Source organism: Mustela erminea, chromosome 14 (assembly GCF_009829155.1).
Source record: "Mustela erminea isolate mMusErm1 chromosome 14, mMusErm1.Pri, whole genome shotgun sequence".
In the NCBI taxonomy this organism is placed as follows: Eukaryota; Metazoa; Chordata; class Mammalia; order Carnivora; family Mustelidae; genus Mustela; species Mustela erminea.
This window is the reverse complement of record NC_045627.1, coordinates 44,604,970-44,631,019: the sequence shown is the minus strand read 5'-3', so window position 1 is coordinate 44,631,019 and position 26,050 is coordinate 44,604,970. Positions and strand designations below refer to the sequence as shown.

The following is a 26,050-nucleotide window of genomic DNA, read 5'->3' as shown; positions in this document are numbered from 1 at the left end:
CTTGCTTGGATGGCCTTGGACAGGTGACAAAACCTCTCTGGGCCTCTGTTTCTTCATCTGGAAACGGGGTCACAATGAAGCCTCCTGCAGGCCAGGAATGTGGCCAGTGCTGGTGGGCAGTGGACGTTCAGCACAGTCCTTTCCTGTCTGCGGTGGCTGTGGTCTCCTGAGCGACTCAGGCTCCAGCACTCACCCGTGGAAGGTTCTCAGAGGTGGACAGCTTGCTTCTCTTTCCACCCCTCCGAGGCCTGAGGAGATCGAAGCCCAGAGAGAGGAGGGACTGGTGTGAGGGTAGAGCTGAGGCTGGAGGTCGGGCCTGTAGCCTCCCTCCAGGCAGCCGTGGGAGCCCCAGCACTGGCTCTTGCCAGAGTGGCCCCAAACTGCTGACTTCAGGGTTTTACCGGCCAGGACAGATCAGATTTCTTTTCTGGCTCTGGGCCACCCTCCACACCCTTCCCCCATCGCTATTTTGAGCTGAGTTCCCCTGTCCCCTCCTCCTAAGGCTTTGGCGCTTGTACCAAAGCCTCATCCCAGGTGAAGATCACCACTAGGTACCCTACTGCAACCTTCCTGTCCCCAGCAGCACCCCTAGGATTAGCGCAGAGCTTTCCTCCAGCAGGTGGGGCTGGGCTGGTCACATGTGGCCTGGCCTGGCCAGGGATGGCCTCAGATGTGGAGCTGGGGACCACCCAACCTGAAAAACAGTGTTGCCGGCCCGAGGTGGCCCTCCAGAGTGGTCAGTGCCTCCCAGGAGGGGTGTCCTGTGAGCGAAAGAGCCCACACCGGGACCCTGCATTGCCCCCTCCCGCCAGCGTGACTTCAGCCCTGGCCTGCACACTTCATCCATCATGGGCACAGTCCGTGCCCGTGTGCCCTTAGAGCCCACGTGCTCCGAGCCCCACCTGGGACCCCGAGGGAAGCGGGAGATATAGAGGGCTCCCCGTCCCCACCACACACATACAGATGGGTGGGAAACAAGAAGGCAGAAGTGGTTAAATTCGGGATGCAGTCTCTGGCATGCTGTATCATCTCCGGCATGCTGGAGGCAGGGTCAGGGCAGGACATGACCCGCAGCCAAGCGAGTGGTGCAGACCACACAGTCCCCTGGGAGTTTGGGGAGCTGGGGCCTTCTCTGGGGGAGGCGGTAGGAGGGTTCTCAGCTAGCGCAGGAGCCTGGGACTCAGAACTAAGTAAGTCCTTAGGGAGGGCAGTTAACTCTGTCTGGGATGGGGGAGGCCAGAGGGCGTGGCCTTTGAGCTTGGCCTTGAAGGATGCAGGGGCATTCCCCAGGTAGAGAAACCTTTAGGGCATTGGAAACAGCAAGAGCAGAGGCCGGGGGCAGGGGTGGCGGTGGGGAGGAGGACACGGCACTTGCAGAAAGTGATTTTGCTGTCCTTGAGTGTAGGTTTTGTAGGAGGGGGAGTAGCTAGCTGGCACTAAGGTGAGAAGGTCATCTGGGCCCATGGGGAAGGGGCTCAAATGCCTAAGGTGTTTTTGCCTCAGTCCTGCAGTTGGGGGTGGGGCGGGGCGCTGTCCGAGGCTGCTGTGCTCATTAAAATATGCTGGGCAGGCTGCCCTGCTGACCCCAGGTTCTGTCTGCAGTGGGGGAAGGGGGGGCACCGTCAGACGGGCCACCCAAATGGGGATGTGCGGGGACCGGGAGGCCTACTCGGAGCCAGCGGTTTTCAGACTCGGTAGCATCCAGCTATGGGCCGACCGCAGGCTGGTTGCGAGTCTTCCATCCACCTCCTGCAGCGGCCGCGGTGTGGGCCGCTGTTCTCTGCAGGCGCAGGAGGGGAGGAAAATCCACATCTTTTGCAATCGCTGTGATTCGGATGTTTTTCACCCCTTCGGACTGGCCCCTCTTCCCCTCCCCGCCCCTGAGTTCTGATCCATGCGGTTTGCTAGTGGAGGAAGGCCAGAAGCAGGAAACAGATAACTCAGGGAGGGGTTGTTCATGTGATTCAAAAAGTCTTTGCTTTCCAAAAAGTTTAGCCCTGAAAGGCTTCCCGTTGCCTGGCCTCGGGGTGGGGTTGGAGAGAGGGGTTTCTGCCCTGCTGTCACCAGGGCTCCTTGGGGCACAGGAAGGGAGCTAGAGGCCTGTGGGGGCGTGGGCGGGGTGCCTGGAGGGGCTCCTTGGTCTCGGTGTGTCCGTTTCCGCTTTCCCTTGTAGCTCGCTTCCCGCCTTCTCTAACCTCGTCCTGTCCCTCCCTGGTCCTCCTCTCCCAGACCGCCCTGTCCTGCTGCCCTGTCCCCAACAGGGGCTCTTGGCTCCCACCCCACCTCACCCTCCCTGTCCTTTTAACTGATGTCTTTGCCTCCCCTTGCCCTGCCTCTCTCTGCCGTACCACCAACCCCCCCCCCCCCCCGCCTTGTTTTCCCCCTTCTCTGGGCTCTTCCCTCCTCTCCACACCCCCACTCTGTGCCCCCTCCCCAGGGTTTTCCTGAGACCTTTTCCTGGCACTGTGAAAGCTTCCATTGTTCCCGGCACTTTGACAAACCCTAGTGTTGTGGAATCAGGATGGCATTTTTGCTGCGGCTTTGGGCTGGGAACGGGGCGGGAGGGGTGACAGGAGGCTGGGCTTTCTGGGCCCATGCTGGGCTGCGGCAGGAACCCAGAAAAGGGGAGGGGGCCGGGGGGGGGAGGTGGCCAGGACGCTTGTGCTCAGACAAGGGGGCCCTTGAGGCTCCAGAGGAAACCCAGGGTGGCCTCTTGGAGCGTCCTTCCTCCCTCCCAGCAGCCTGCAGGCCGCCCAGCCCGGCCCACCTGTCCCTCTGATCCCTGCTTGGGGCCTCCGTGGACCCTGCAGCTGCGTGGACCTGCAGGCTGCAGACACTGAGGCGGCCCTCCTGCCTGCCTCCACAGGCCACGTGTGTGGACACGTGAGTGTGGGAGTCTTTGGAGGGTCCCCAAAGCAGGGAAGGAAAAGAGTGGGTCTCAGCATGGGACAGACTTGAGCCCAGAACCTGGTGCCACTGCCTACTAATTATGTCAGTTAGGACAAAGTCACTGCCCCTTCCCAAGCCCCAGTTTCCCTCTCTGTCATTAGGGTTAAGAGTCTTGATTTTGTAGGGCTGTTGCATCGATTAGAGATCATCTCAAGCGTCACGCACAGGCTCCATGCCTGTCGCCTGGGAGGGTGACGTGTAGACTCTGCCTGAGGATATGGGTCCAAGAGTGTTTCTACAGGTGTGAGTCTCACTTGGGCCAGAGCTAGAAGTGTGTGGTTGACCATGTCCGTGACTGGTATAGACCGCAGTTGGAGAATGGGTCACGGGACTGAGCCCTTTGGAAGGCCCCACTGTGAGAACATTCCTCATCTGTCTTCCTGGAGTATTCACCTGGCCTGGTGTAGACTAGGTAGTCCATAGCTGTTAGTTGAATGAATGAGTGATTGAGGCAGGGTCCACGGACTGAGGTCAGAGGTGGGGTCATGTTCCTAGAAACAGGCATGTACTCTGGTTTTCTCATAGCTATTCTGTGGAGAGGCTGTGCACAAGGAGGGAAGGTTACTTTGGAGCTAGCAGATTGGGCTCAAGTCTAGACTCCATGGCTGTGGGACCTGCCACCTGTTACTTGGCCTCTCTGGGCCTCAGTTTGTTGTTCTGTCAAATGGGGAGGCTGTGGTTGGGAAGCGGCTGGCACATAGTAGGGCTCATTAAATGTCGGTGTCCCAGATCCTCTCGAACAGCCCCCTCGCTTGCAGGCGAAGAAACTGGTGGTGAGTGTGGGAGAGCAAGGGCCCAAACCTGGGCCTCTGGCCACAGCCTCTGTTCAACCCACGTTGGCCCACACAGCAGGGAGGGCAAAAGGGTAAGCCTGAGGAAGGGGGGTCGGAAGAGGAGCATCCAGAAGCGGGGCAGTGCCTCCTCCAGGAAGGACCCCTAAGGTCCAGAAAGAGTCCCCAGAACCCTCTTGAACTATCCAGGAAGGGCCAGCACAGCTGCACAAATGGTCCCGGGACTATGACAGGGCCTCCTTGTGGAAGGGCATCTCAAACTCCCTAAACCCAGGGCTCTTCCTCTCTTGACTTTGGGCCCAGAGCTCCTCAGGCACCCGGCTGCAGCAGAGAGCAGGCAGACAGGGTGGGATGGGGAGCCGGCAAGGAGCCCATCTGGTCCTTATTTCCTTCCCCTGCTGCTCCCGGCTGCGGCCTTGCCTCTCCGCTGAACGCACCGTGGGCTGGACTCGCGCCCCACAGCAGACAGGGGAGTAGGAGTGGGGCTGCCAAGACGCACGTTGACTAGCGGGCCCCGGAGAGAAAAGTGACCCTGTCCAGCAGGTCCAGCAGTCAGTGCCGCTCTCATTCTGGAGATGGGGAATCTGAGGCCCAGCAAGGGGAAGGGAGACCCCCAAGGGCACCCAGGGTGCCAGGACCGGTGCGTTGACGGTACCAGCTGGTCCCTGTTTCTCCGCGTCGTGGCTGGGTGGATTTCTCATCTTTGTGCCAGCCTGGCAGGGCAATGGAGAGAATGGGCTCGAGTCAAGGGGGCCTCGGTTCAAATCCAGACTCTTCCTCTTGCCGGCAATGTGGCCTTGGGCAAGTCCTTTTAACCTCTTTTTGCCTCAGTGTCCTTTTCCGAAGACTGGGACAGACCAGGCCTAGCGCCCGAGGAGGTGGTGTTTGTAAGAATACCAAGAGAGCCTGGCCCGGGCAAGACCTGTGAGGAGTGTGGCCATTCCTCCGTCGCAGAGCTTGGCGGGCCGCAGGCTGCCCTCCCAGGCAGGCGGGGGTGGTGTGGTCGGGGTTGGGGTGTGGCTGGGGCACAGCCGAACCCTAGATCCCGAGAGCAGAGGCTGTGTATCTTGGGGCAGACCCCAGCACGGAGTCCTGACATGACATGAGCCTCCGCAGTCCTACCCTGCTGTCCTCTCCTGGGCACTGGGTCCCTGGGATTCTCTGCCACAAGTTACCAAGGTGACAATGTCCTCCTGCTGCCAAAGGGACTCTATCTAAAAAGGGGCCGAGGGAAGAGCAAGCATCACCCTCAAGGCTTACTCTGGGTGGGACTCCAGGAAGCAGGGGCAGGGAAACGGACGAGCAGAATGACTAGCCAAGCTCTTATGTCATGTGACAGGTGTGGCTACTTCCCAGCTGTCCTCAGTTGAGGGAGCGTGTAGGATCTAGGAGGTGGGAAGTCTGCTCCGTGGCTGGGGGCAGGGCAGCTCTTCCGACAGGACGACCAGCATCCAGAGGTCGGCCAGTGCCCAGCACGCGGGCCCCAGTGGATGCACCTGCAGGGGCAAAGCGGGGGGCAAGTATGGACAGAGTTGCCATCTCCATGGGTTGCCACCTCCGTGGGAAAGCGTGGGGCGCCCCCTTGTGGGCAGGAGGGGCTGGCAGGCCAGGGAGTTGGCGGATGAGCCATCCTCCTCCTCTCCATCAAAGTCATACCTACTCCTTAAAGACAATTCATTAATTAGAACAGAGAATCCTGTCTCCTAAAGGCAACCTCTGAACACTTCTGACCTTTTTCCTTACAGCCTTTTTCATGCCCACTTTTCCTTTTTACGGTTTTACTTTAGGGAGTCGTTTATAGCCTATCACTTGTCCTGCTTTCTTTATAAACATTTTCCCAAACCCTTAAAAAAATTCCTCATGAGTATTTTAATGGTTCGCTGTCACCCATCCAATGAGTGTAACATCACTGAGGGAGCCAGAGCACTGGTGTTGGTATTTAGACGGTTCTAGTTTTGCACGTCATAAACCATGCTGTGATGAGCATTCTTTTTTTTTTTTTTTAAGATTTTATTTATGTATTTGACAGACAGAGATCACAAGTGGGCAGAGAGGCAGGCAGAGAGAGAGGAGGAAGCAGGCTCTCCACTGAGCAGAGAGCCTGATGCGGGGCTTGATCCCAGAACCCTGGAATTATGACCTGAGCCGAAGGCAAAGGCTTTAACCCACTGAGCCACCCAGGCGCCCCCATGATGAACATTCTTGAACACCCTGTTGGTCCCCAACTCTGATCAGTTCCTTAGGATGGTTGCCCGGAAATAGATTTGCTGGGGGGATGGGCATTTCTAAAAAGTATAAAGGCTTGTTGCCTAGTTGTGCTCTGAGAATCTAGTAGGAAATATACCCTACCCGTAGCAGTGTCTGAGAGGACCCCCTCTCCACACCTGCTGGTCGGCTTTCCTCAGCAAGAGCTGGAGTACTACAGAGGGGGAAGTGCCCTCAGAATAACCTGACCAAAACAGAGACCCCCTCGGCAGCCTTCCTGATAGTTGTTTACCCAGCCCCCTGCTTGCATACCCCCAGTGACAGGGAGCTCACCATCTTACCATCAACCCTAAGAAATCACATGAACTGTTGGGAAAAAAACATGGAGCCATTCTGAGAAAGTGCCCAGATAATGTCAGCATCATCTGCCTCTCTTCCCAGGCTTCCCTGGATGGCTCCTCCCACAACCCGCCCAGCTATGCTCTTGTGGCTCCTAGGCCCAGCTCCTTTCCCCTCCCCCACAGCAGCCACGACCGTCCACTTCCCAGGCTGCCCCGTGCAGGGATTCTAGCCGTGGTGTGGAAGTCAGGACCCAGCCCCATCTCTCAGCTCAGCCCGTGGCCTGCTGTGTGTCCTTGAGCAAGTTGCCTTGCCTCTCTGGCCCCCAGAGGCCCTGTCTGTGCTACAAGGGGTGGGGTCTGAGCGCCACTGAGTTTTGCCCGGGGTTGCTGGCTGATGTGATTCCCCAGAGGGGTACGTGGCAGGGGCCCGGGTCAAGAGAGCAGGTCAGACCTGGCACCCTTCCCAGCCAGGGCGGGCGGCCGCCCCTGCAGCGCGCTGGGCACTCAGTGTCTGTTTCATGTTGAAGTTTATGAGAAGAGGCCGGCCTTTCTGGGAGGAGGCAGGGGGAAAGTGTGGGGGGTAGAGGAGCCTTTGTTTCGTCAAAATTCCTCCTCCCTTTGGCCCTGCCTTCCTCTGTAAGCATAAACAGTGTTGGGATAAGTCCTTCCAGGAAGCGGCTTCGGCTTCTCGCTGCTGGGCTGAGAGAGCTGCCCGCTGGCCCATCTTTCCCTCCCTGCATCATCTGCCTCTTCACCCCTGCCCTGCAGGTCACTTCTCCCCTCTGCCCGCAGGGGTGCAAAAGCCATCAGGCTGGGCTGAGCAGAGGGGCTGAGGGTTTCAGCTTCGTGGTGGGGATCACTTAAGGGTGACAGACAGCAAAAGGAAGCCCAGGATAGCCTTGTGGCAAAGCCTCACACGCCGGAAGCTGGAAGCTCTTCGGCAAGTCCTGCCCCTGCCCCATGCCTCCGTTTCACCATCTGTTAAATGGGTTGATGATATTTCTTACCCCACAGGATTATGGGAAGAGCTGAGTGGGAGGCTGACAGGCTGTGGTGGTGCCTCCTAAGTGTCTGCCCTCGCTCTTCCCTCTGTTCTCTGCTAGCAGCCCCCTGCAGAGCTTCCGTGGCCTTCCTCTCTCTTTCTTGGTTCCTTTCTGAAAATTCTAGAAGGTGAAGACACCTACTAACGCAGTCCGTTTTTTTGCCTGCCACCTCCCCAGCCCCCGGGGATAGCAAGCCTACCCTCCACCCAGACCCCCTCCCATCTTTGGAGCTTTCCTCCCGTGATTTCCACGTCCTGATCTCAGCCCTAGCCTCTGCCTCACCCAGAACGCAGCGGCTACCAGCTCCAGCAGAAAATCACCTTGCTGATGGTCAGAGAGCGCTAGCAATGCCCAGCCAGCCAGCCAACCCTTCAGAGGCATGAATGCCGCCCACCCTTCCAGCCGCGCTGAAGGGCAGGCCCCTACCATTCTCCCAGATTTCCAGATGAGGAAACCAAGGCACAGAGAGCTTGAGTAACTGATGGAGGGTCCCCCAGATTGTCCCGGGCGGAGGCGGAAGGCCGTCACTGGCATCTGACTGGGACTTCTGTGCTGTGGGTCACGTCCCAAGCACGGGGGTGTCAGAGCAGGGCCCTCCCAGGGTGGGAACGGTGTGCCGAGGACCTCTGGTCCTGCAGGAGGCTGGGGCCCCCATCCCTGGGCCCTGCCCAGCAGTTCACACTCCCTGATGGATGGCTCCAGAACGGCTGGTTTTCTAATTACACCGTGTAGTGTTGCTTCCCGACCCTCCCCTCACTCCTGCCTCTCGTCTGCCGGCTTCTGTTTGTGGTGCCGGTTTCTCTGTATCATCTTTTTCATGTGGGTTTCCTTCCTGCTCGTCTCTGAAGCAGAAACCCTTTGGGACCAAATTGTCGGCCCTGCCAGGGATCGGCATCCTTCACTCGGCTGGGTGCCCCCTCCCTCTGACCCCCACCCCCACCGCCCTTTGCCCCAGCTGCAGGGCCTATCTGTTTCAGAATCAAGCAGTCCCCTTTCAGTCAAGGGGTCTCAAATCCTAACCCCTGGTGAGTCACTGAGTCACCCCAGGCCTACCTGGGATTCCCTTTTGGAATGGAGGTGCCTTGGAGAGTGGAGACACTTGGGAAAGAGTTCACGTAGTACTTCTTTCAGGATTATGAGGAAGGGCGGCCACAGAAGCTAGAGTGGCTTCGATGTTGACATTCCAGGCACCAGGTGGGAAAGGTAGCCCTGGGAGGGGTTAGAGGGCTTACCGCACACCCACTAGCTTGAGACCAACAGAGCTCAAAGTGCTTTCCGAGGCATATGTTGACTCCTGTACTGCAGGGCGCCTGGAGCCTGGACACTGAGGGCTCCGCTTGGCATGACCAGCCTCTCTCCCCGACCTGCCAGTGCCGAGAGCCAGCCCTGTCTTAGCGCTCAGACAGAACCTCCTCGCCAGGATATTATGGCTGTCAGGAAGGCCAAGAAAGATCCAAAAGATATTCGGCCGCAGGCCCAAGAGATCAGGGCAATATTCTTGTCACTTTCTAGATTTAGATTCACATACTCAGCACATATGTCCCTTTTTAGTGTTTTGCTTGAAATTCTAGTAGGCTGTCACCAAGTGGTGGTGCTGGCTCCCGGGAATAAGACATGATTCCCAGAGGTAGCAATGATCACTTTGTGTGCTGCTATTGTTCTGTGTTCGTTAATCGTCATAATAACTAACACCGCTGTTTTATGTATCAGGCACTGTTCTAAGTGTTTCCTGCATATTATCGCAGTTAATCCTCAGAACAGCCTTATATGGTAGTTCCTGTCATTACTCTTGTGAAATAACTTGCCCAAGATCACAAAGCTAGGATTGGGATCCAGAGTCTGTGTGCTTAACCTTTATGCAGTCCTTCGTACATGAGCAATTACCCAGAGGAACATTACTGTAGAAACAGATCACCTCGTAATAAGCATAATGACACATGGGTTCCTGGAGGCTCTCGTTACAATGCAGATTCTAATTCAGTAGATGTAAGGTGAGGCCTGAGAGTCTGCATTTCTAACAAGCTCCCAGGGAATGCCGCGGACACAGTCTAGGACCCACACCTTGAAGAGTGCTGACGTAGAACCTGTGTTTAAGCTTGTCTCAGACCCGGAGCGTGCAAGCCCCGAAGATACGATGTCAGTGCAGGGAGCCGCTGGCCGGAATGGAGAGGACTTTCCTTGACCCCAGCTGATGGTCACCACCAAGATTTCTGGAGCAATGTGGTCATAGTTCTAGGTGACATCTTCCATTTTCAAACACTGGGGTAACGAATCCAACTTTATAAAACACCGTGCTGCTCGTACACAAGTGTTCATAGCAGTATTATTCGTAATAGCCAAAGATTAGAATCAACCCACATGCCTGTCATCTGACGAACAAGGAAATAAAACACGGCATAGCCATATGATGAGGTATCATTTGGCAACAAAATGGAATAAAGTACTGATAGGTGCTACTACCTGGATGGAGGTTAAAAGCATTACATGGGGGCGCCTGAGTGGCTTAGTGGGTTGGGCCTCTGCCTTCGGCTTGGGTCATGATCTCAGGGTCCCAGGATTGAGCCCCGCATCGGGCTCTCTGCTCAGCAGGGAGCCTGTTTCCCCCCACTCTCTGCCTGCCTCTCTGCCTACTTGTGATCTCTGTCAAATAAATAAATAAAATCTTAAAAAAAAAAAAAAAAAAAAAAGCATTACACAGACAGAAGCCAGGCCCCACAGGACAATTATTGTATGACTCTTCTGGATGAACTAGTTACAACAGGGAAATCTATAGACTGGTGGCTGCCCAGGGTTGGGGAAGGTGAGACGGTGGGGGTAGTCTGTCGAGTGGCTGTTAATAGATACAGGGTTTCTTTCGGGAGAGTATGACAGAATGTTCTAAACTTTGCTTGTAATGATGGTTGTTAGACTTGGTGAGTATCCTGAAACCCATTGAATTGTATACCTTACACGGGTGAAATGTGGGATGTATGAGTCCTATCTCGCTGAAGCGGTTTAAAACAAAAAGGGAAAAAAAACACCATGCAGGAGAGAGCCAGTCTCTTCAATAGATGAAGTGCAGTTACAAATCAACAAGAAAAATAACAAACCCCAGGAGAAAAAAAATATCACCAAGGACATACACCAAGACTCAGCAAAGGAAACACGACGATTCTTAAATGCGTGGGGAATTCTCTGTTGTTCGTGATAAAAGACATACACATCAAATCCACTCTGAGAAGATTTTCTGCCTCTTAGATGGGCGACGGCGGAAACTTCCAGCAAGGAGATAGGACGTTATGTTGGTGCCCCTGCATTGTGGTGCGGTGGAAGCTGGGACTAACTCGTCATTACCTTTCACAATTGAAAGTGCACGTACCCCGCAGTTTTACTTCTGAGCATCTGTCCCGCAAATGTCCTCTCCCATGTGCAAAATGTGACACCCGCCCCCCACACATCCACACGATTATTCATCATAGGGTTGTCTGTACACCAACCCGGAAGCTCTGTAATGGCACCGGGCAGACCCTGGAGCTCCTGGAGACTCCACACTGGTACAGCCATTAAACACAAGTCAGTAGGACTGTGTGTCCTGATTCGGGGAGAAGATAGACCATTATGTATCTTACAATAATAATAATATGCCCGAGCTAGATTATGAAGTGAAACAGGGAAGGCACAGAATCAATGCCTGGTGTGCCCATGGAGCGAGGGACAAGGACGCATGTGTGTCTGTGTGTGCTGCGTGTGTCTGTAAATGCAGAGCCCACCTCTGGGCTGGTGGGAAGGAAAGGGAGGTGGCCTCCAGGAGGGGAGCCGGTGGCTGGGCCCCGGGGGAGGGGAGACACCCCTTCGCTGTATCCCAGATTGCATACTTGCACCCCTGTTGTCTCACCAACGACCATGCAGACCACACCTCCGGAGGGGACAGGGCATGCCAGAGATCACCTGTGTGCAGGTGCATGGAACTGCTAGCTGCCTTTTTATGCTGTGAGTCAGAGAAGTCATTCCTGGCCATGGTTTCGTATTTTGTTCCCTGAAATCTAGAAAAGATGTGACTCGCCCACCACCTCCCGTTCTCTGACTCCCTGTGTGGGTCTCCTAGCCTTGGGATTCCCGCGCGCGTGTGTGTGTGTGTGTGTCTGTGTGTGCGTGCACGCTCTGGGGCTGGCCTTGGCATTCTCCGGGTGGGGGTGAAAAATGCCTTACCCCCTGCCTGCACAGGGAAGACTGTGGGGATCCTGTAGGGGCATCATTTTGGCCTGGTGGGCCCCAATGCCCTGTGTTTGCTTCCTGTCCTCTAGGCTCGCCCCAAAGGCGAGGGTCTGACCCCGTACCAGGGCAAAAAGCGCTGTTTCGGCGAGTACAAGTGTCCCAAGTGCAAGAGAAAATGGATGAGCGGGAACTCGTGGGCCAACATGGGGCAGGAGTGCATTAAGTGCCACATCAACGTGTATCCGCATAAGCAGGTGAGCGGGGCGGGGCTTGGGGGGGAGGAGGTGGTGGCCAGAGGGGCCCTCATGAGGGCCTGGGGGCTGACCTGGATCGTTGTTGGGCCTCAGCTTACACCTGCATGTGACAAGGATGAGACCAGACCTCTCCAAGCTGGCCCTTTGTCGGTCTCCTCTGAAATGGAAGTTAGAGGTCACCACTTCCCTGGGAAGGGAAGGAGGTTAAAGGGGTGAGTTCAGCAAGACCCTGAGACTGCAGACCCAGGCGAGTTCTGAAACTGAGCTTGGGGTGCCGCTGCAGGCTAGGTGGGAATGCGGGGGCAGCAGCGTGCTGCAGAAAACACGTCTCCTTCATTTGCTCGCCCGCAGCTCCAGTGTTCCAGGCACCACGCGTGGGGCTGGTGGCCAAGGTGTACATGGGCATGTTGGAGGGTGGGGGGGTGGCAGACGTGGTGAGGCAGCTTGTCCCAGGGAGGATCCACTCACTGCAGGCTGCAAAGAGGAGGTCTGTTTACTCTGGGACCCGAAGGATGGGAGGAAGCCAGACCTGTCACAAGTGGGGGACAGCAATCTCAAGAAGACCATACAGCAGGTGCAAATGCCCTGTGGCCTTACGGACTTCGATGCTCAAGGCCCAAACCTCAGTGAACTGAACAAGAGGAATGGGGTGGGACGCTGAACGGGGTGCTTCCCAGTCTTGGGAGCCACTCAAAACCCACAAGCAATAGAGCTTTCAGCTTTATTTTGAGATGACTCTTCTGATGTATGCAGAGACTAGTCGTTGTACATCTGGGTGGTCAAAAATGAGGAGACCAGTGGAAAAGTCATGGCTATAGTCCCATGCATGTGGGGAAGAGTGGTGGCCTTGGACCTGGGTCAGACGCAAAGTGTCCCTGGGTTGGATGTGGAAAGTGAGGAAGGGGCAGGAACCCATGAGAACGGTCATCAGCCTGAGTTGATGGAAGTGGGCTTACTGGGGTGGGCAACCTGGACTGTAGGCAAGCCAGAGTAAGACCCAGGTGTCCCAGATAAAACCAAGAGTTCTTTGATACACATGTTACATTTGAGATGTGTCTGGAAATCTAAGTCAAAATGTCAAGAAGGCAGTTGGATTTGTTATGTTGAAGCTCATATGAGAAATCAAGGTGATTCCTACATACTTGGGTGTCATTGACCTTAAGGTATTCAAGAAGTGGATGAGATTTCCTGCAGAATGTAGACAAGGTGGAGACAGAACTCCCCAGATTATGTGTTGCAGAATCCCAGCACTGAGGGGTCAGATGGAGGAGAAGTCCATCAAGGAGGAGAACTAGGAGTGCAGAGTCCTGGGGTCAGGGCGTGCCACTTGAGGGGACAGGTGAGGCTCATGTAGAGATGTCAGGGATCCTGGCCATGGAGAAGTGCCTTGGGGATTTGGCACTAAGGAGGTGGTCCTCAAACTTCCTGGGCATCACTTTGACCTAGAGACCTTGTTGAACTGCAGCTTGGGTCTGCGATCCTGGAAGTCGATACCCTGCAGGTCAGGCATAAGGGCGGAGTGGGGATGTGGATTCACAGCGACCCACTGGCTGGGGCAGTAGCCACGGAGCCATGACCGGGGAGGGAGGGGTTGGTGGGACTGGGCTGCAGTGGGAATACCTTCACTGTCCATTCCCTCGAGGGGGTCTGACTGTAGAGAGCTGCAGAGCGATGGGGCAGTTGCTGCGGTAACACAGATGGCATTGAGGCAGGTGTGATGGAGATGGGAAGAGCTCAAGTGTGTTACAGGTAAATGAGAAGGAGCCAGAAGGAGGCAAAAGGTTGATGATGCAAGGACAGGAGGGCAATGCCTTACCATGGGCACAGGAGGGAGGGACATGGTTGGTGGGTTTACTGGTGCAGAGAAGACGGGCTTCCCTTCCAAGGCTTCTGTCTTCTCAAGAGAAACAGGACAGGAGGTTTTCAACTAGATGTGAAGGTGAGGAGGGGTGGGGTGGCCTTGGAGAAGGATGAAGGAGGAAGTGGGCCTCCCAGAGAGATCGAACTGCGTCCCCAGCCCAGGGAGGTGTGAGGTCATAACTGTCACTAGGGCTACCAGCCTGGTCCTATGACTTGCTTCAACGGGGGTCACGGGGCAGGGGCAGGTGCGGGCCACAGTCTGTGGACAGCGGCACAGGGCAGAGGTTTGCCAGGACTGCTGTTCTGAGGGTAGAAGGCTGCAGAGTTGGTGTGTTTGCAGAAGTGTGATGGTGCGTGATCCTGGGGAGCCAGGGGGGCCCCGATGGACAGGGAGGTCGGTGGGGGGGGGGGGGCTGCCCAGCACAGAGAGCAGTGTTCTGAAGAAGACCACGTCCAGGGTGTGGCCAAGGGGGCCGCCAAGGGGGCAGTGGGAGAGGTCATGTTGATGACGTTGTAGGGGCATTGAGGAACCAGGGCTGGGGTCAGTCTTCCCTCTGGAGGCTGAGTCACTAAGGATGGTGGGAGCAGGGGTTGGGGGTCTGCTGGAGGCAGGATGGAAAGGCAGGTGGATTTTGAGGCTCTTGGGGAAGGCACTGATGTTGGCTGAGCTCTGGGGGAGGGTGGAGGGGACTGGGAGGGAGTGGCCGAGGGGGAGGGAACAGCGTTTGCAAAGTGGGGAGGCCAGGGTCAGGTACAGAGCATTGGAGGAGCTGAGGGGTGAAGCAGTGGTTGGAGGTGGGGGCCAGGCTGCTTGCGGGTAGCTCCGAAGCCCTGGCTTGGAAATTGGTCTTTATTCTACCGGGAGCACGGTCGGAGCGGTGGGGGGCAGCGGGTATAGAAAGGAGGGAGCCGTCTGAGCAGACTCTTGTGGTGGAAACATTGTGTGATTTCGTGTCCCTCATGCTGGCTTCCACTGCCTCTGTTTGCAGACCCTCCCTACCACCCCTCCCCCCAACCCCAGGGTCTCTGTGGTTCCCATCAGCCACACTGCATCACGGGGACAAACAGACTCAAAACTGGCCATGGCAGTCCAGTGGACAGGGGTCTCCTGGCCCACATGCTAATGGCGTCGAGGGGGGAGACCGAGACCCTGCAGTGCCAGGACAGGCCTGATGACCCATTGAGTAGGCCTGGTATTGTAGGAACATGTCCAGGGTCTGGGGCCAAGGGTGGCAGTTTAAAGGAGACATGGTGTCCTGGTTCCTGATTTCCTGCCAATTCCTGAGAAGGTCTGAGATCCCAGTCCAAAAACCCCTTCTCCCCTGTGTTGAATTAAGAGCGCACTTGCCTTTGAGCTGAACTCTGCTCTCACAGGGGCCCTCTCCTGGGCTCCATGTGCTTCTCACCTGGCCCTCCTCCCTCAGGGAGATTACAGGCGGGCTGGGGAGGGGGGGGGTGCCCTGAGAGGAGGACTTGGAGTCCCCACCCCCCAGCCCCCCGTGGTGGAGAGGGGCTCCTTTACTTCTCCTGCCGCCTGTCCCTCCCCCCACACCCCCCACTGAGCTCTGACCTGTACGGCATCCGTCCCCTGAGAACCCTCCACTTTCCCTCTCCTCCTTCCCCTGCCACATCTGTTTCCCGTCAGGCTCCAGCTGCAGCTCCCCTGCCCCCCAGGAGAAGAAAACACTGAAGGGCCTGGCCTCCCTGCTGGGGGTGGGGACAGCCCCGGGGTGATCTCTCCCAGCAGCTGGAGGTTTTCCTTCACTGGACGGGAGTAGTCCTGACAGCATCCCCCAGCTCCTCCACTCGGCGGAGCCCGGACCCGTGGAGGGCAAGAGCACGGGGGGGTCATGGCCAAGGAGGAGGGGTGGTGAGGCTATGGCAGGGATATTTCCCCGGGGACTCAGCTAGCTCCCCTGCCCCCCGCCCGCCCCCAGTCCTCCATAGTATTAGTGATAGCAGCAATAAGCCCTTGTGGGAATACTGGTGGACACTGCAGGTAATTATCTTATTTACTCTTCACAACCCCTTATCAAGTAGGTACTCTTAGTTACCCCATTTTATAGAAGAGGAAGTTGAGGCACAGGGAGGTTAAGTAGCTTCTAGAGGTCACACAGCCATTATTAAGTCTTGCAGAGCTCTTTATGACCATAAAGTGCTTTAAGGCAGTCGGCTCGTTCCCTGCTATCTCTGTCACGCACACTCTCTAAGTGTTCTTAACCTTCTGCCCGGCTTACAGAAGGGGGCTTTGAGGTTCTAGAGCAGAGAGCTCTTACCCAACAGCCCTGGGTAGATAGGGGAAGCTGCAGGCCCCTGGGCAAGACCCTTACCATCTTGGAGCCTTGGTTTCCTCATCTGTAATACTTAAGGATAGTAATAGGCCCCTTGTAGCGAGGTTGTCTGGTTAGGTGTACGGTCTGCATGGCCATGCTTTGTGGAGTGTAAACCATGGGGGCAGGGGTGGTGTGGGACCTGCCTCTTCTGGCCTCTCTGGCCCCACCCGGTAGACTGGTTTAGGGGGGTGCCCTGGCTAGCATGGAAAGTTGGGGAGGAGAGCTGGAAACCAGGCCGAGTTTGACCAGGGGGAGGGGAGACTTGAGGACTGTCCCTCTCAGACCTGTGGGAACCCCTGTGTGGCAGGGATGGTGGGAAAAGGGATAGGGAGCCAGACTTCAGCTCCAGGTCAGGAAGCCCTTATTAGAGCCAGGCAGCTTGGCTGGCAGGGAGCTCCCAGCCTTGGCTTGCAGGCCATGCCGTGGGCTGCTGTCGGTCTTCCTGAGATGCCTGGTAAGCAGGTCTGGGGGCCTTCCGGGCCACTCAGCTTGGAATCACAGCTTCAGTGCCCCTTTCCCTGGTGGTACCCCCCCGCCCATCAGTAATCACAATGAACTATGTGAGGAGCTCTGCTCTGCTCTTTCTTTTCATTGAGTTGTAACAACAACATCACGAGAAAAGTGTTGCCATCTCCCCTTTTACAGACGGGGACATGGACAATCGGAGGGACCAGGTAGCTTGCCCAAGGTCACACAGCTTGTAGGTTGTTCAAGCCCCTGTCTGACACAAAGCTAAAGTCTTCCTCCTCTCCCCTGGCCAGGAAAGCTGGTCATGTTAAGGCCCTTTGGACGAGGCCAAGGCTCCTGTCCATTTTGCAAACCTTCTCTGGGTGGCTTTAGGCTTAGAAGCACATAGGTGGGTTTTGTGACCCTCGGACCTTGGACCTTGGCCTTCCGTCATCTCTGTGCTCTCCTCCTGGAGGTTTAGGGTTCTTTCATTTCCCAGACTGCTCTCAGTGTCTGCTTCAGACTGGGGATTGCATGACGGGCCCAAAAAGCCCCTGTACTGCTTTGGGGAAGATTACAGTCTGCCCGTGGCTTCCCTCCAGGACCATCTCCGGTCACAGCCACTGACATCAAGGTCCGTGGCCCCACAGCAGCCTGTGCTTCCTGTCCCCTCTCCTCAGCATGTAAGTCCCAGCTGTCCCTGACCAGCTTCCTCTGCATCCCCCCACATCTAGGCAGGAGACCCTTCTGCAGGTGGGGGTTCTGGGCGGGGGCTTCGACTGCCAGCCAAGAGACTCTGTGCCTCAGGAGGTATGCCTAATAGCCTCCATAAATTTTCCAGGGAAACAAGTCTCTGCTGGCTTTTGTGAGCCAGGATGGGAGGGAAAGAGGGAGCAGGAAGCTCCGTATGTCCCATAAGTGCTCTCCTGCGTGCCTAATGCTGCCTAGTTTACAAACATCTAGACATCCAATTCCTCCCACTGCTCCACCACTGAGGTCCGATGAGGCCCACTTTCCAGATGCAGACACTGAGGCCCCCCTGAGGTCACAAAGTGCGTGAGTAGCATCACAGGTCTGGCAAGCCACCTCCCTTCTCTGGGTCTCAGTTTCCCTGTTAGGACACAGTGGAGTTCTGCTCCTTTGGCCCCTCAACGGAGAGGGCAAGGACTGTGCCAGGCCCTGGGGTGAGGGACACTGGCTACCAACCTCACAGAGCCAAGAGCTCATTTACCCCAAGCCCGAAGCATGGCAGTGACGGGTCGCCTGGGAAAGAGTGCCGAGTGTGCTGGGTTAGGAGACATGGGCTTGGGTCCTCCCTGCTCTGGGCCTCACTTTCCTCATCTGGGTAATGTCTGTGCACCACCGTCCTGCCTGTGTCCTGGGCTTTCATGAGCTTCAGGGGTGGCTGCTCTGACAGTCCAGGGTGAGGCCAAAGTGGCATCCAGACCTTGAGGGTCCAAGAGCCCCTCCTTCCTGGGCTATGCACTTGCCACAGGCCAGAGGCAGGAAGGGCCCGGGTCCCTAGGGAAACAACCTCGGTGACCCCAGATTGTCTCTGGGCACCCCCACCCCTGTCTATCTTGTGCTCTCTCCATCTCTCTCTGCATCTGTCTCACTCTCCCTGCATCTCTCGTGTTCCTGTCTTTCTCTCCCCTCCCCCTTCCTCTCTGCAGAGACCCCTGGAGAAGCCCGACGGCCTGGACGTGTCCGACCAGAGCAAGGAGCACCCCCAGCACCTCTGCGAGAAGTGCAAGGTGCTTGGTTACTACTGCCGCCGGGTGCAGTGAGCCAGCCCACCATGCCCGCAGCCGCCCGCCCGCCCAGCGGCCGGAGGGGACGCCACTCCCTGTGCCTCTCCTCGTTGCCGTGTGTCCTGCAGCCTTACACGCCTGGGCAGGGGTGTCTTAGGTTCTCGTCTCATATGTGTTGCCAAACAGTGTTACGGACATGGCTGCCCCCACCGAATGCTGGGGCTCTCTGCAGGTGGGCCTGGGGTCTGTGTGGAGGGGACAGGGGTAAGCAGAGGTCAGCACCCAGGACCCCATAAAGCTCTTGGTGTCCCCTGCCGGCGGTCTTCCTCTGAGACTCCCTTTGGGGTGAGCAGCCTTGTATTGGCCACAAGTGCACTAAATGTACTGTGAATCCCAAAGCCTGCAGGGGACTGTCTCCCCAAGACTAGCCAGGCCTCCTTCTCTGCCCACAACCTTCCAGTTTGCCATGTGTGCAAAGCCACTCTCAGAAAAGCCCTACGTTTGTGTCCTGTTTGAGTCAGCAATCCTGGCGAGCTGACCCCTGTTTTAGCAGCTGCTGGGGAGTGAGCATCTCTGCCCTCTGCCCACCATGAGCCCCAGACCCCACTGCCTGTGATGTCATTAGAATTGCATACCCTAGACCCAGAGGTCAGGGACAGGGAGGCGCTGAATGTTGGCCAGTGTCCCACAGTGTGGCCTGGGACACATCAGACAATGCCTCTCCCCGCCCCCACCACACACTTCCCCCCACTTGGGATTAGATTTTGTGCTTGGATTGTGTCAGGCCCCTTCCCTACCCTTGTCCTTCACCCACACCCACACTGGGGTCCACCCCCTGATCGAGGCCGTAGGGCCCGGTGTGGAAGGCCCTCTGGCAGGACAGACACCGGCCTGGTGGTCTGGAGACCTAGGTTCATGTGCCAGCCCTGCTGCTCACACACTACGAGGCCTCAGGAAGGACTTCTCGACTCTGGCCCTCAGGGCGCCCGCTAGTTAAGTGAGGGAGGGTCTCCGGGGTGCGCAGGCCCAATTCGGTTCTGGTGTTGTGGGGTTCCCATGAAGCTTTGTCCGGAGAGGCCCACCAAGCCCCACACTGCACAGGGTCCCCCGTCGGTCACTTTGAACACAGCTGAGGGATGCCTGTCCTCCCCTGTCACCACCTGTAACCCCTGCCCTTCCTGATGTCCCCATCCCACCTCTGCAAAAATGAGGGAGAAGAATCCCCCTCACGCGAGGCCGACCTGTCGTAAGCCACAGAACCTCTCGTTTATAAAATGGGACAATGATTTCCTACCTCCCAAGGGAGCAGGGAGGCCTCTGGGCAAGTCACGCTGGTCAGGGCGACCGCGGTCCCGGCTTGCGGGAGGGATCACGCTCGCCTCGCTGCTCTCTCCCCCGTGAGAAGCCCTATTTTTACTGCCCCCTCATCTCTCCTTTCTCCCAGGGAGCGGGAGAGAGCCGCTGGCGGGACCGGGTCACTTGGTTTTTCCCCAACATTATGCCTCTGTGGAAAAACAAACAAACAAACAAACAAACAAACAATTCAGACCGTGCAATGGGCCTGAAATTCAGTGTTTACCACGGCTCAAGGTCACCCAACTGGGGCCTGGTCGCCTTTTGTTTTCAAATGAAAATGCTGTGTACAACTGAGGGGTTAGAGGGAAGTGATAACCAGGGGTCCAGGGAGCAAGTTGAAGAGATGGTGTGAGTGTGTTTGCAGCCGGGGAGGGGGGCGGGGGGCGGGCCTGCAGGGGCGATGGGGGGGGCGTGTCCTCTGAGCACTTAACAACAGGCTATTTGCTCCAGCTTGAGCCCGTGACCACCTCCGCGCTGCCCACAGGGGCAGAGGGCCCCGCAGCCAACTGAACACCCTACCTCCCACTGGGAGTGCCACCGCGGAGTCCCTCCCAGTGTCCCCTGTCTTCTCCATGGTGGCGAGGGGAGCTGTAGCCATCCCGGCCCAAGGCTCTCTGTCCGCCGGGAGAAGCTGTCACTGTCAGTCACCCTGGTGCGGTGCGGAAGGTGGTGTCCGCAGTGGTGGGCGGTGTGCTGGTCTCTGCTGTGAGGACCAGGACCCAGCCCTTCCAGGGACCGGGTCCCAGGAGACCCAGAGCCTGCCAACCGTGCTGCGGTGGTGAGGGCAGCCCACACCCTAAAAAGAACGAAGTCTCCAGACTGCTGAAGGCCGGGACCTTCCCCGGGGCCAGTAGGAAATGGGATATCCCCCCAAAGTGACCTTCCCAGTAGGCCTGTCTGTCGTCTGTGCAGAGCTGGCCGAGGTGGGGGCTGGGCCCTCCTGCCCAAGGCAGCCCCTCTCTGCACTGCCCACCCCTGCATGGCTCTGGCTGAATCTGGGGGCTCTCTGTGGGCAACCCTGGCCGGGTACTGTGAGAATTAAGTGCTCAGAGGGCCCGAGAGCCCGGGAGACAAGAAAGTGTGTGGCTTGTATGTTCAAAAGGGACAATCGCCTGCAGTTAGTAGATCTGGTGACCTAGTTGAGAGATAACGGCGTTTAACCCGTATGAAGTATTCGATAGTTCTACTTGTGAATTTGTATTTATTTTGAGTTATACTTGACACAGAATTCCTTTTTTTTTTTTTAAGAAAAATACTATGTGTGTATTTTGAAAAAAAATCATAGATGTTAAAATTTCTTCTGGTTACCAATTTTTCTCACAACACTGAATTTGTTACCTTCTCCCGAAAAAAAGAAAAAATCCTCACGGTTATCTTTGTCTGTATATATTTGAGGGCCTTTTTTTTAAAAAAAGAAAAAGAAAAAGAAAAAGAAAAATATAATTGCTTGATTTTTGAGATTTAAAAAAAAAAAGAGAGGCATTTTCAAAAACTTCGGAGCTTTCAGGAGGGCACCAGAATATCAAATGAAGATGTCTGGAAGTATTTTTGCAAACCTTCTGTTTGAGCTGCAAGAAAATATTTATGGTGAGAACTTTTCTCTTTTTTCCTATTGTTGGGTTTGTTGTTGGTTTTTTTTGTTTGTTTCATTTTGTGTTTGGTTTGATTTTTTACTATGCTTTGATCTGTAAAAAGTATGCAACTGAACTACATTAAGAAGGAAATATTGTCTACATAGAATATTATATGAAGTTGGTACATAATTCTGATGAGGAAAAAAAAAATCTTTGCAATTCTTTAAGCCATATTGTTATTCTGTGTTGTTTTCCTTGGATGAAAATATCAGTATTATGTAGCCAAGCATATTATTCGAGTGCTTAGACTTATTAATATGTTCGTGTCCTGTATTTATACATGTGTGTATTTTGGAAAGTATTGCTTTTTTTAAGGGAAGCTATTATTAGATAATGTAGCCAAAAAGGGAATAGTGACCCCTTTGAGCCTCTCCAGCTGAGGGTAAAAACACAGCATTGTAATCTGTTCTTTTGCACCTTCTTATTATTATCTTGTTATTATGGTTATTAACTTTGTGGGGGGGGAGGGAGTGGGCCAGGGGAAGAGGGGGCCTAACAGTATTACACAGCCAGCTTAGGTGACTCACCAGCCCCTCTGTGGTCGGCCAGCTCCAAAGATGGCCTCCTTGGCCTGGTGGAGGGCTCCGGTCAGCAGGGCCCAGGAGGGAAGAGGAAACAGGAGGTTGACTTCTCCACGGCCCTCTTTGGAGCTTTGTCATCGGAGCCACGCCTCTGGACCCCATGCTCTTTGAACTGGGATGTGCCAACCAGAGCCCTTACACCTGCCTCCAGCATCAAATAGACTTGAATCTACTCTAAATGCATATTTAATCCAACATCACTACATTGTAGCCCAGAACAACAACTAAACGGTAGTGTGGGAGGCGTTCCGGCCTTCAGGGAGGTGGCTGAGCCGTCCCCAAGGGCTGGTGGCAGAAGGGCCCATCGCCGTCTGTTGCCAACCTTGCCGTCGGACCTCCTCGCTCCCGTGTGGTGACCCTGTCCATGTCTGTATCTGTTAATACGTGTGTGTCCAGCTAAAAAGACAAACAGAACCCGTGGGCCCGGCTCGGAGGGTGCGTGGAGAAGGTTCCCGGTCTCTCCGAAGGGCTGCCCTCGGGATGGCATTCCGTTGTGTGCCTTATTCCTGGAAAATCTGTATACGGCTTGCCTATAGCAATATAGCCTTTTCATGCTGTATTAAAAGAACTTTTAAAAGCAAGAGTGGCTCGTGGGTTTCCTTGTTTACGCAGAGCATCACGGGGAGCTGGACGTCGTCACAGATTCGTGAGGCCAAGCCGAGTGGGAAGGACTCCGAGCTGCCTTTCTCCTGTCCCAGGTCTGGGGCACCTCGTCCTTGCCCTGCCTCCATGCCATTGATTTGCCTGCTCCCAGCCCTTCTGCCCCCACGTGGACACTCTCTCCAGACTCAGGGCCCTTCCCAACTCAGGCCCAGACTGGGCGAGATTGTCAGCACATTAGGTCACGCGTTAGCTCAGCAATGGGACTCCCGGGTGACCATATATAGGAGTGAATCTTCCTTGGAGGCAACAACCCCGGGCCCCACCGCCCGTGGCCACACTTGGCCCTCTTGCCAGGCCCGGGATTTGGGCCTCAGACCCTGAGCATCACCCAATGAGCAACTGGAAATGTCCAGGCCCCCTGGGAAGTCCCCAGGAGAGGGAACAGAGGATCTCTCTTCTGAATGAGCCAGGATAAGGCCGAGCTGTCACAAGGTGAGGCTTCAGCTGAGAGCCACGGACGGAAAGCCATGGATGTTGAGAAGCTACCCACACACAGGGCCCCTCGGATCGGGGCCAGTGCTCTGGTCCCTCTCAACCTTTCTATTCTTTGGAATCACGATGGGCACTGTGGTCCCACCTGAGAGATGCTTGAGGACTTGGCCTGTGTCCTCAGGTCTTTAAAGCTCCCCAGAGAAGTCCCATGTACAAGGTTGAGAAATGCCAGGTTTTGAAATGGTCTCTCGCGGTCCTGTAGGGCCAGTGGTGATGTCAGGGGTGGGGAAGCCGATGGGCAGAGGCTCTGGCCACCCTGGTGGCGCCCCCCGCTCCCCATCCTCAGCTCCGGCCAGGTACTGCTATCTAAGAACGTGCTACTTGGAGGGCGGTGGTCCTAGAAAGCCAGGTGGTTATGTGAAATTTTCCAATTTTAAATTTTGGCAACTAGTTTACTGAAATTATAGATAGTATATAGGTCTGATCATGTGTCTGTGGGCCAGCCCTCACCTCCAGACTGCAGCCTCTGAGAGCAGAGAAAAAGTGTGGGTCCTTGGGATTAGGGACCACAGTGGGGGAGGAGCACAGGACAGGCAGGAGCAGAGATCCCCAACTTCAGGAATAGGGAATGTTCCCCCTGTGTTATTTGGAGTGCCCAGTGACTCCTAGAAGCCACCAGCCCTTCCCTGCTTGCTGGCACACTCACCCCCAGATGCCTACCCTCAGTGTGGGTGACGTGGCTGACAGGGCCAGAGTCAACCTGAACTCAGAATCAGAGCTGAGCAGGGCAGTGGAGAAGGGGACCCAACCCCCACACGGTAGGAGGAGGAGGGGATATCTCCTCAGAGTGCCTGTGTGGTGCTCACTGCCCTCCCCAGTAGGGATCCCAACAGATCTGAGCACCAGAGCCCTGCCCTGTCAGAGTGCCCCTGTGCTGCACAGCCCTGCCACCTCTGGGGATAATGTTCCTCCACTTCTCTGAGCCCTGGGCCTCCCCAGGGATAGTGTGGTGATCAGACAGATCAGAGGGCTTTGTAAGCACACGGCCCAGTGCCTGGCTTGGCACCCAGGGGGGTTGCCAGGGACGTGGTGCCCTTAATGTCATTGTCTGTGACTCAGGCAGAGACACCTCCCAGAGATCACACAGGAAGTCAGAGTGACACAGAAGTCAGAGTGGGAGCCAAGCTTCCTGCCCAGGACCCCCAGGTCCACTGACCGGCCCTGCAGGCATCACAGGGAGCCTTCTGTGCAACAGCTGGGGCTTTGGGGCGAACATTCGGTTATCTGCCCTGGTGTGCCAGGGTGCTCGCGCCCGTATGTGTGTTTGGTGTTGTCTTCCGTGGAAAGAAAACAAACCCAAAGCAAACACAGCCTGCATTTCGACATCTCCCAGAGCTGTGCAAACCAGTAATTCCCCTGGACAGGAAGGATTTCCGGTCAGACTTAATGTCCGTGTCCAGAGACAGCTGGCTGCAAGGCCCCAGACAGAGTGGACAGTCCACCTCAGAAAGGGGTGTCAGCGGGCTGGGGAAGGTGGCCGTGCGCTGGGCCGGCTCCTCCCTCCCACCCATTTGTACCCCTCACATTTCTGTCGGGGCCATGGTGAGGCCCCCAGGGAGAAAGGCTTGCCCAGGGTCACCCGGCAGGTAGGTGGCAGTGGCAGAGTTTGAACCCCGAGTTCTCCATCCCCACGCGGGGGTGTGGAGGCAGCGCTGGGCCTGAGCTCCAGGTCTAGGGCCCTGAGCTGTGGCTGGTCCCCCCAGTGAGCTGGGAGTCAGATCCCTGCCTGCCTTCTGACACCCTGACCCTTTTCCCCGTGGCCTGGGAAACCAGGGTCAGGGATCCAAACACCACCCAAGCGGTTCCCAGGCCAGTGCTGCCTTGGCCAGGCTCCCCCATGGCTTCTGGGAGAGGGAGAAGGGGCAGGAGGGGCTGGGACAAGGGGAGGCGGCCTGCTGGGGGAGGGCTGCCCCCTCCAGAATCAGGCATCTGGTTGTTTCCTGGAACTCTGTGCAGAGCCAGGAACAGTCTGTCCTCAGGCACAAAGGCCCCTCTAAACTCACTCACTTTATCCAGAGCTGTCAGAAGCCCCACGCTCACCTCGCCCCAACACACACGTATTCACACACGTTCACACACAGGCACTCACACCCGCCCACAGACACAACCGGCTGCGGCCCGCGGGGAGTCCTGTTGGAGTGGGGAGCGGGCCTGTGTGGGACCAGAGCCCGGGCCCAGCCCCCTCACAGCCCCCCAATCTGGCGGCCACCTCTGTCCTTGAAAAGTTTAAGGGCAACGAGGGGGAACACTGCTTCTGCCTCCGCCACCCCCAGGGCCCGCCAGGCCAGGCCAGGCCCAGCACCTGTACCTCCTCCCCGAGATTGTTGCTCTTCCTTCTCCCCAGAGCCATACACGCAGGCCAGCTACCTTCCCACATCCTGCATCTCGGCCAGGAAGCGAAGGGCACTTTCTCCTGTCCCCACGCAGTCCACGCTGGGAGCCGAGCAGCCGTCCCCTCTACCAGTTGCTCAGCAAGCCCCCGCTCCCACCTCTGGTCACACCTTGAGGCCGGGCTGAGCCTCCAGGGCCCCTTCGCACAGCTCTTGCGTCCCCCCCCCCTTCCCGCCCTGGGGTCCCACCTCTGGTCACACCTTGAGGCCGGGCTGAGCCTCCAGGGCCCCTTCGCACAGCTCTTGCGTCCCCCCCCCCCCTTCCCGCCCTGGGGCCATCTGAGGTCCAAGTCTGGGACTATGGCCCCTGCCCTGACCTCCATCTCTGCCTGCCCACCCTCATCCTGGCCGGGATTCGGGGTGAGATGGACTGGACACGGAACCACAGCTCTTCAGCTGTCGTCCTGAGCAAGTCACCGCCCCCTCCGAGCCCCGGTTTCCTCTCTCGTAAGATGGGATAATGCCGGTCTGTCTCCCTGAAGGTCACTGTTACGATTAAAAGAAGGCAGAGTGTTTGGCAGCGAGAATGTGCTCAGGAACTGTTAGCTACTGCCGGCCCCCGGCCTGTGCTGCCTCGGAAGTGGGCTCCCCAGGGTCCCCCTCCACTCTGTGTTCTGAGACCTTCCCCTGGACCTGGTGGCAGAGGTGAAGCCCAGGCCTGGCTTCTGGGAAGGGACTTGGATGTGTCAGTTCCTAGGGCAGGAGGCCATCCTCCTCGGCTCCCCAGGCACCCACACCCTGCTCAGGGCTGACTCGGCTTCTGCCT

The 26,050-nt window shown here is 56.5% G+C and overlaps 1 protein-coding gene across 4 annotated transcripts in view; it reads left to right on the top strand.

Moving 5' to 3' along the window:
- The window catches only part of ZCCHC24 (zinc finger CCHC-type containing 24), a 60,643-nt gene extending 38,327 nt beyond the window's left edge, over positions 1-22,316 (top strand). Inside the window, exons 3-6 of one of the 4 annotated variants that reach the window (XM_032312244.1) lie at positions 11,613-11,777; positions 11,871-11,989; positions 12,129-12,169; positions 18,091-22,316. In XM_032312244.1, the coding sequence (XP_032168135.1) occupies positions 11,613-11,777; positions 11,871-11,989; positions 12,129-12,169; positions 18,091-18,464 (699 nt within the window). In that variant the 3' untranslated portion in view covers positions 18,465-22,316. The remainder of the gene's footprint in view (positions 1-11,612; positions 11,778-11,870; positions 11,990-12,128; positions 12,170-18,090) is intronic. The other 3 variants (XM_032312243.1, XM_032312242.1, XM_032312245.1) reach the window with 3 other exon arrangements.
- The last annotated feature ends 3,734 nt before the right edge of the window (positions 22,317-26,050 follow it).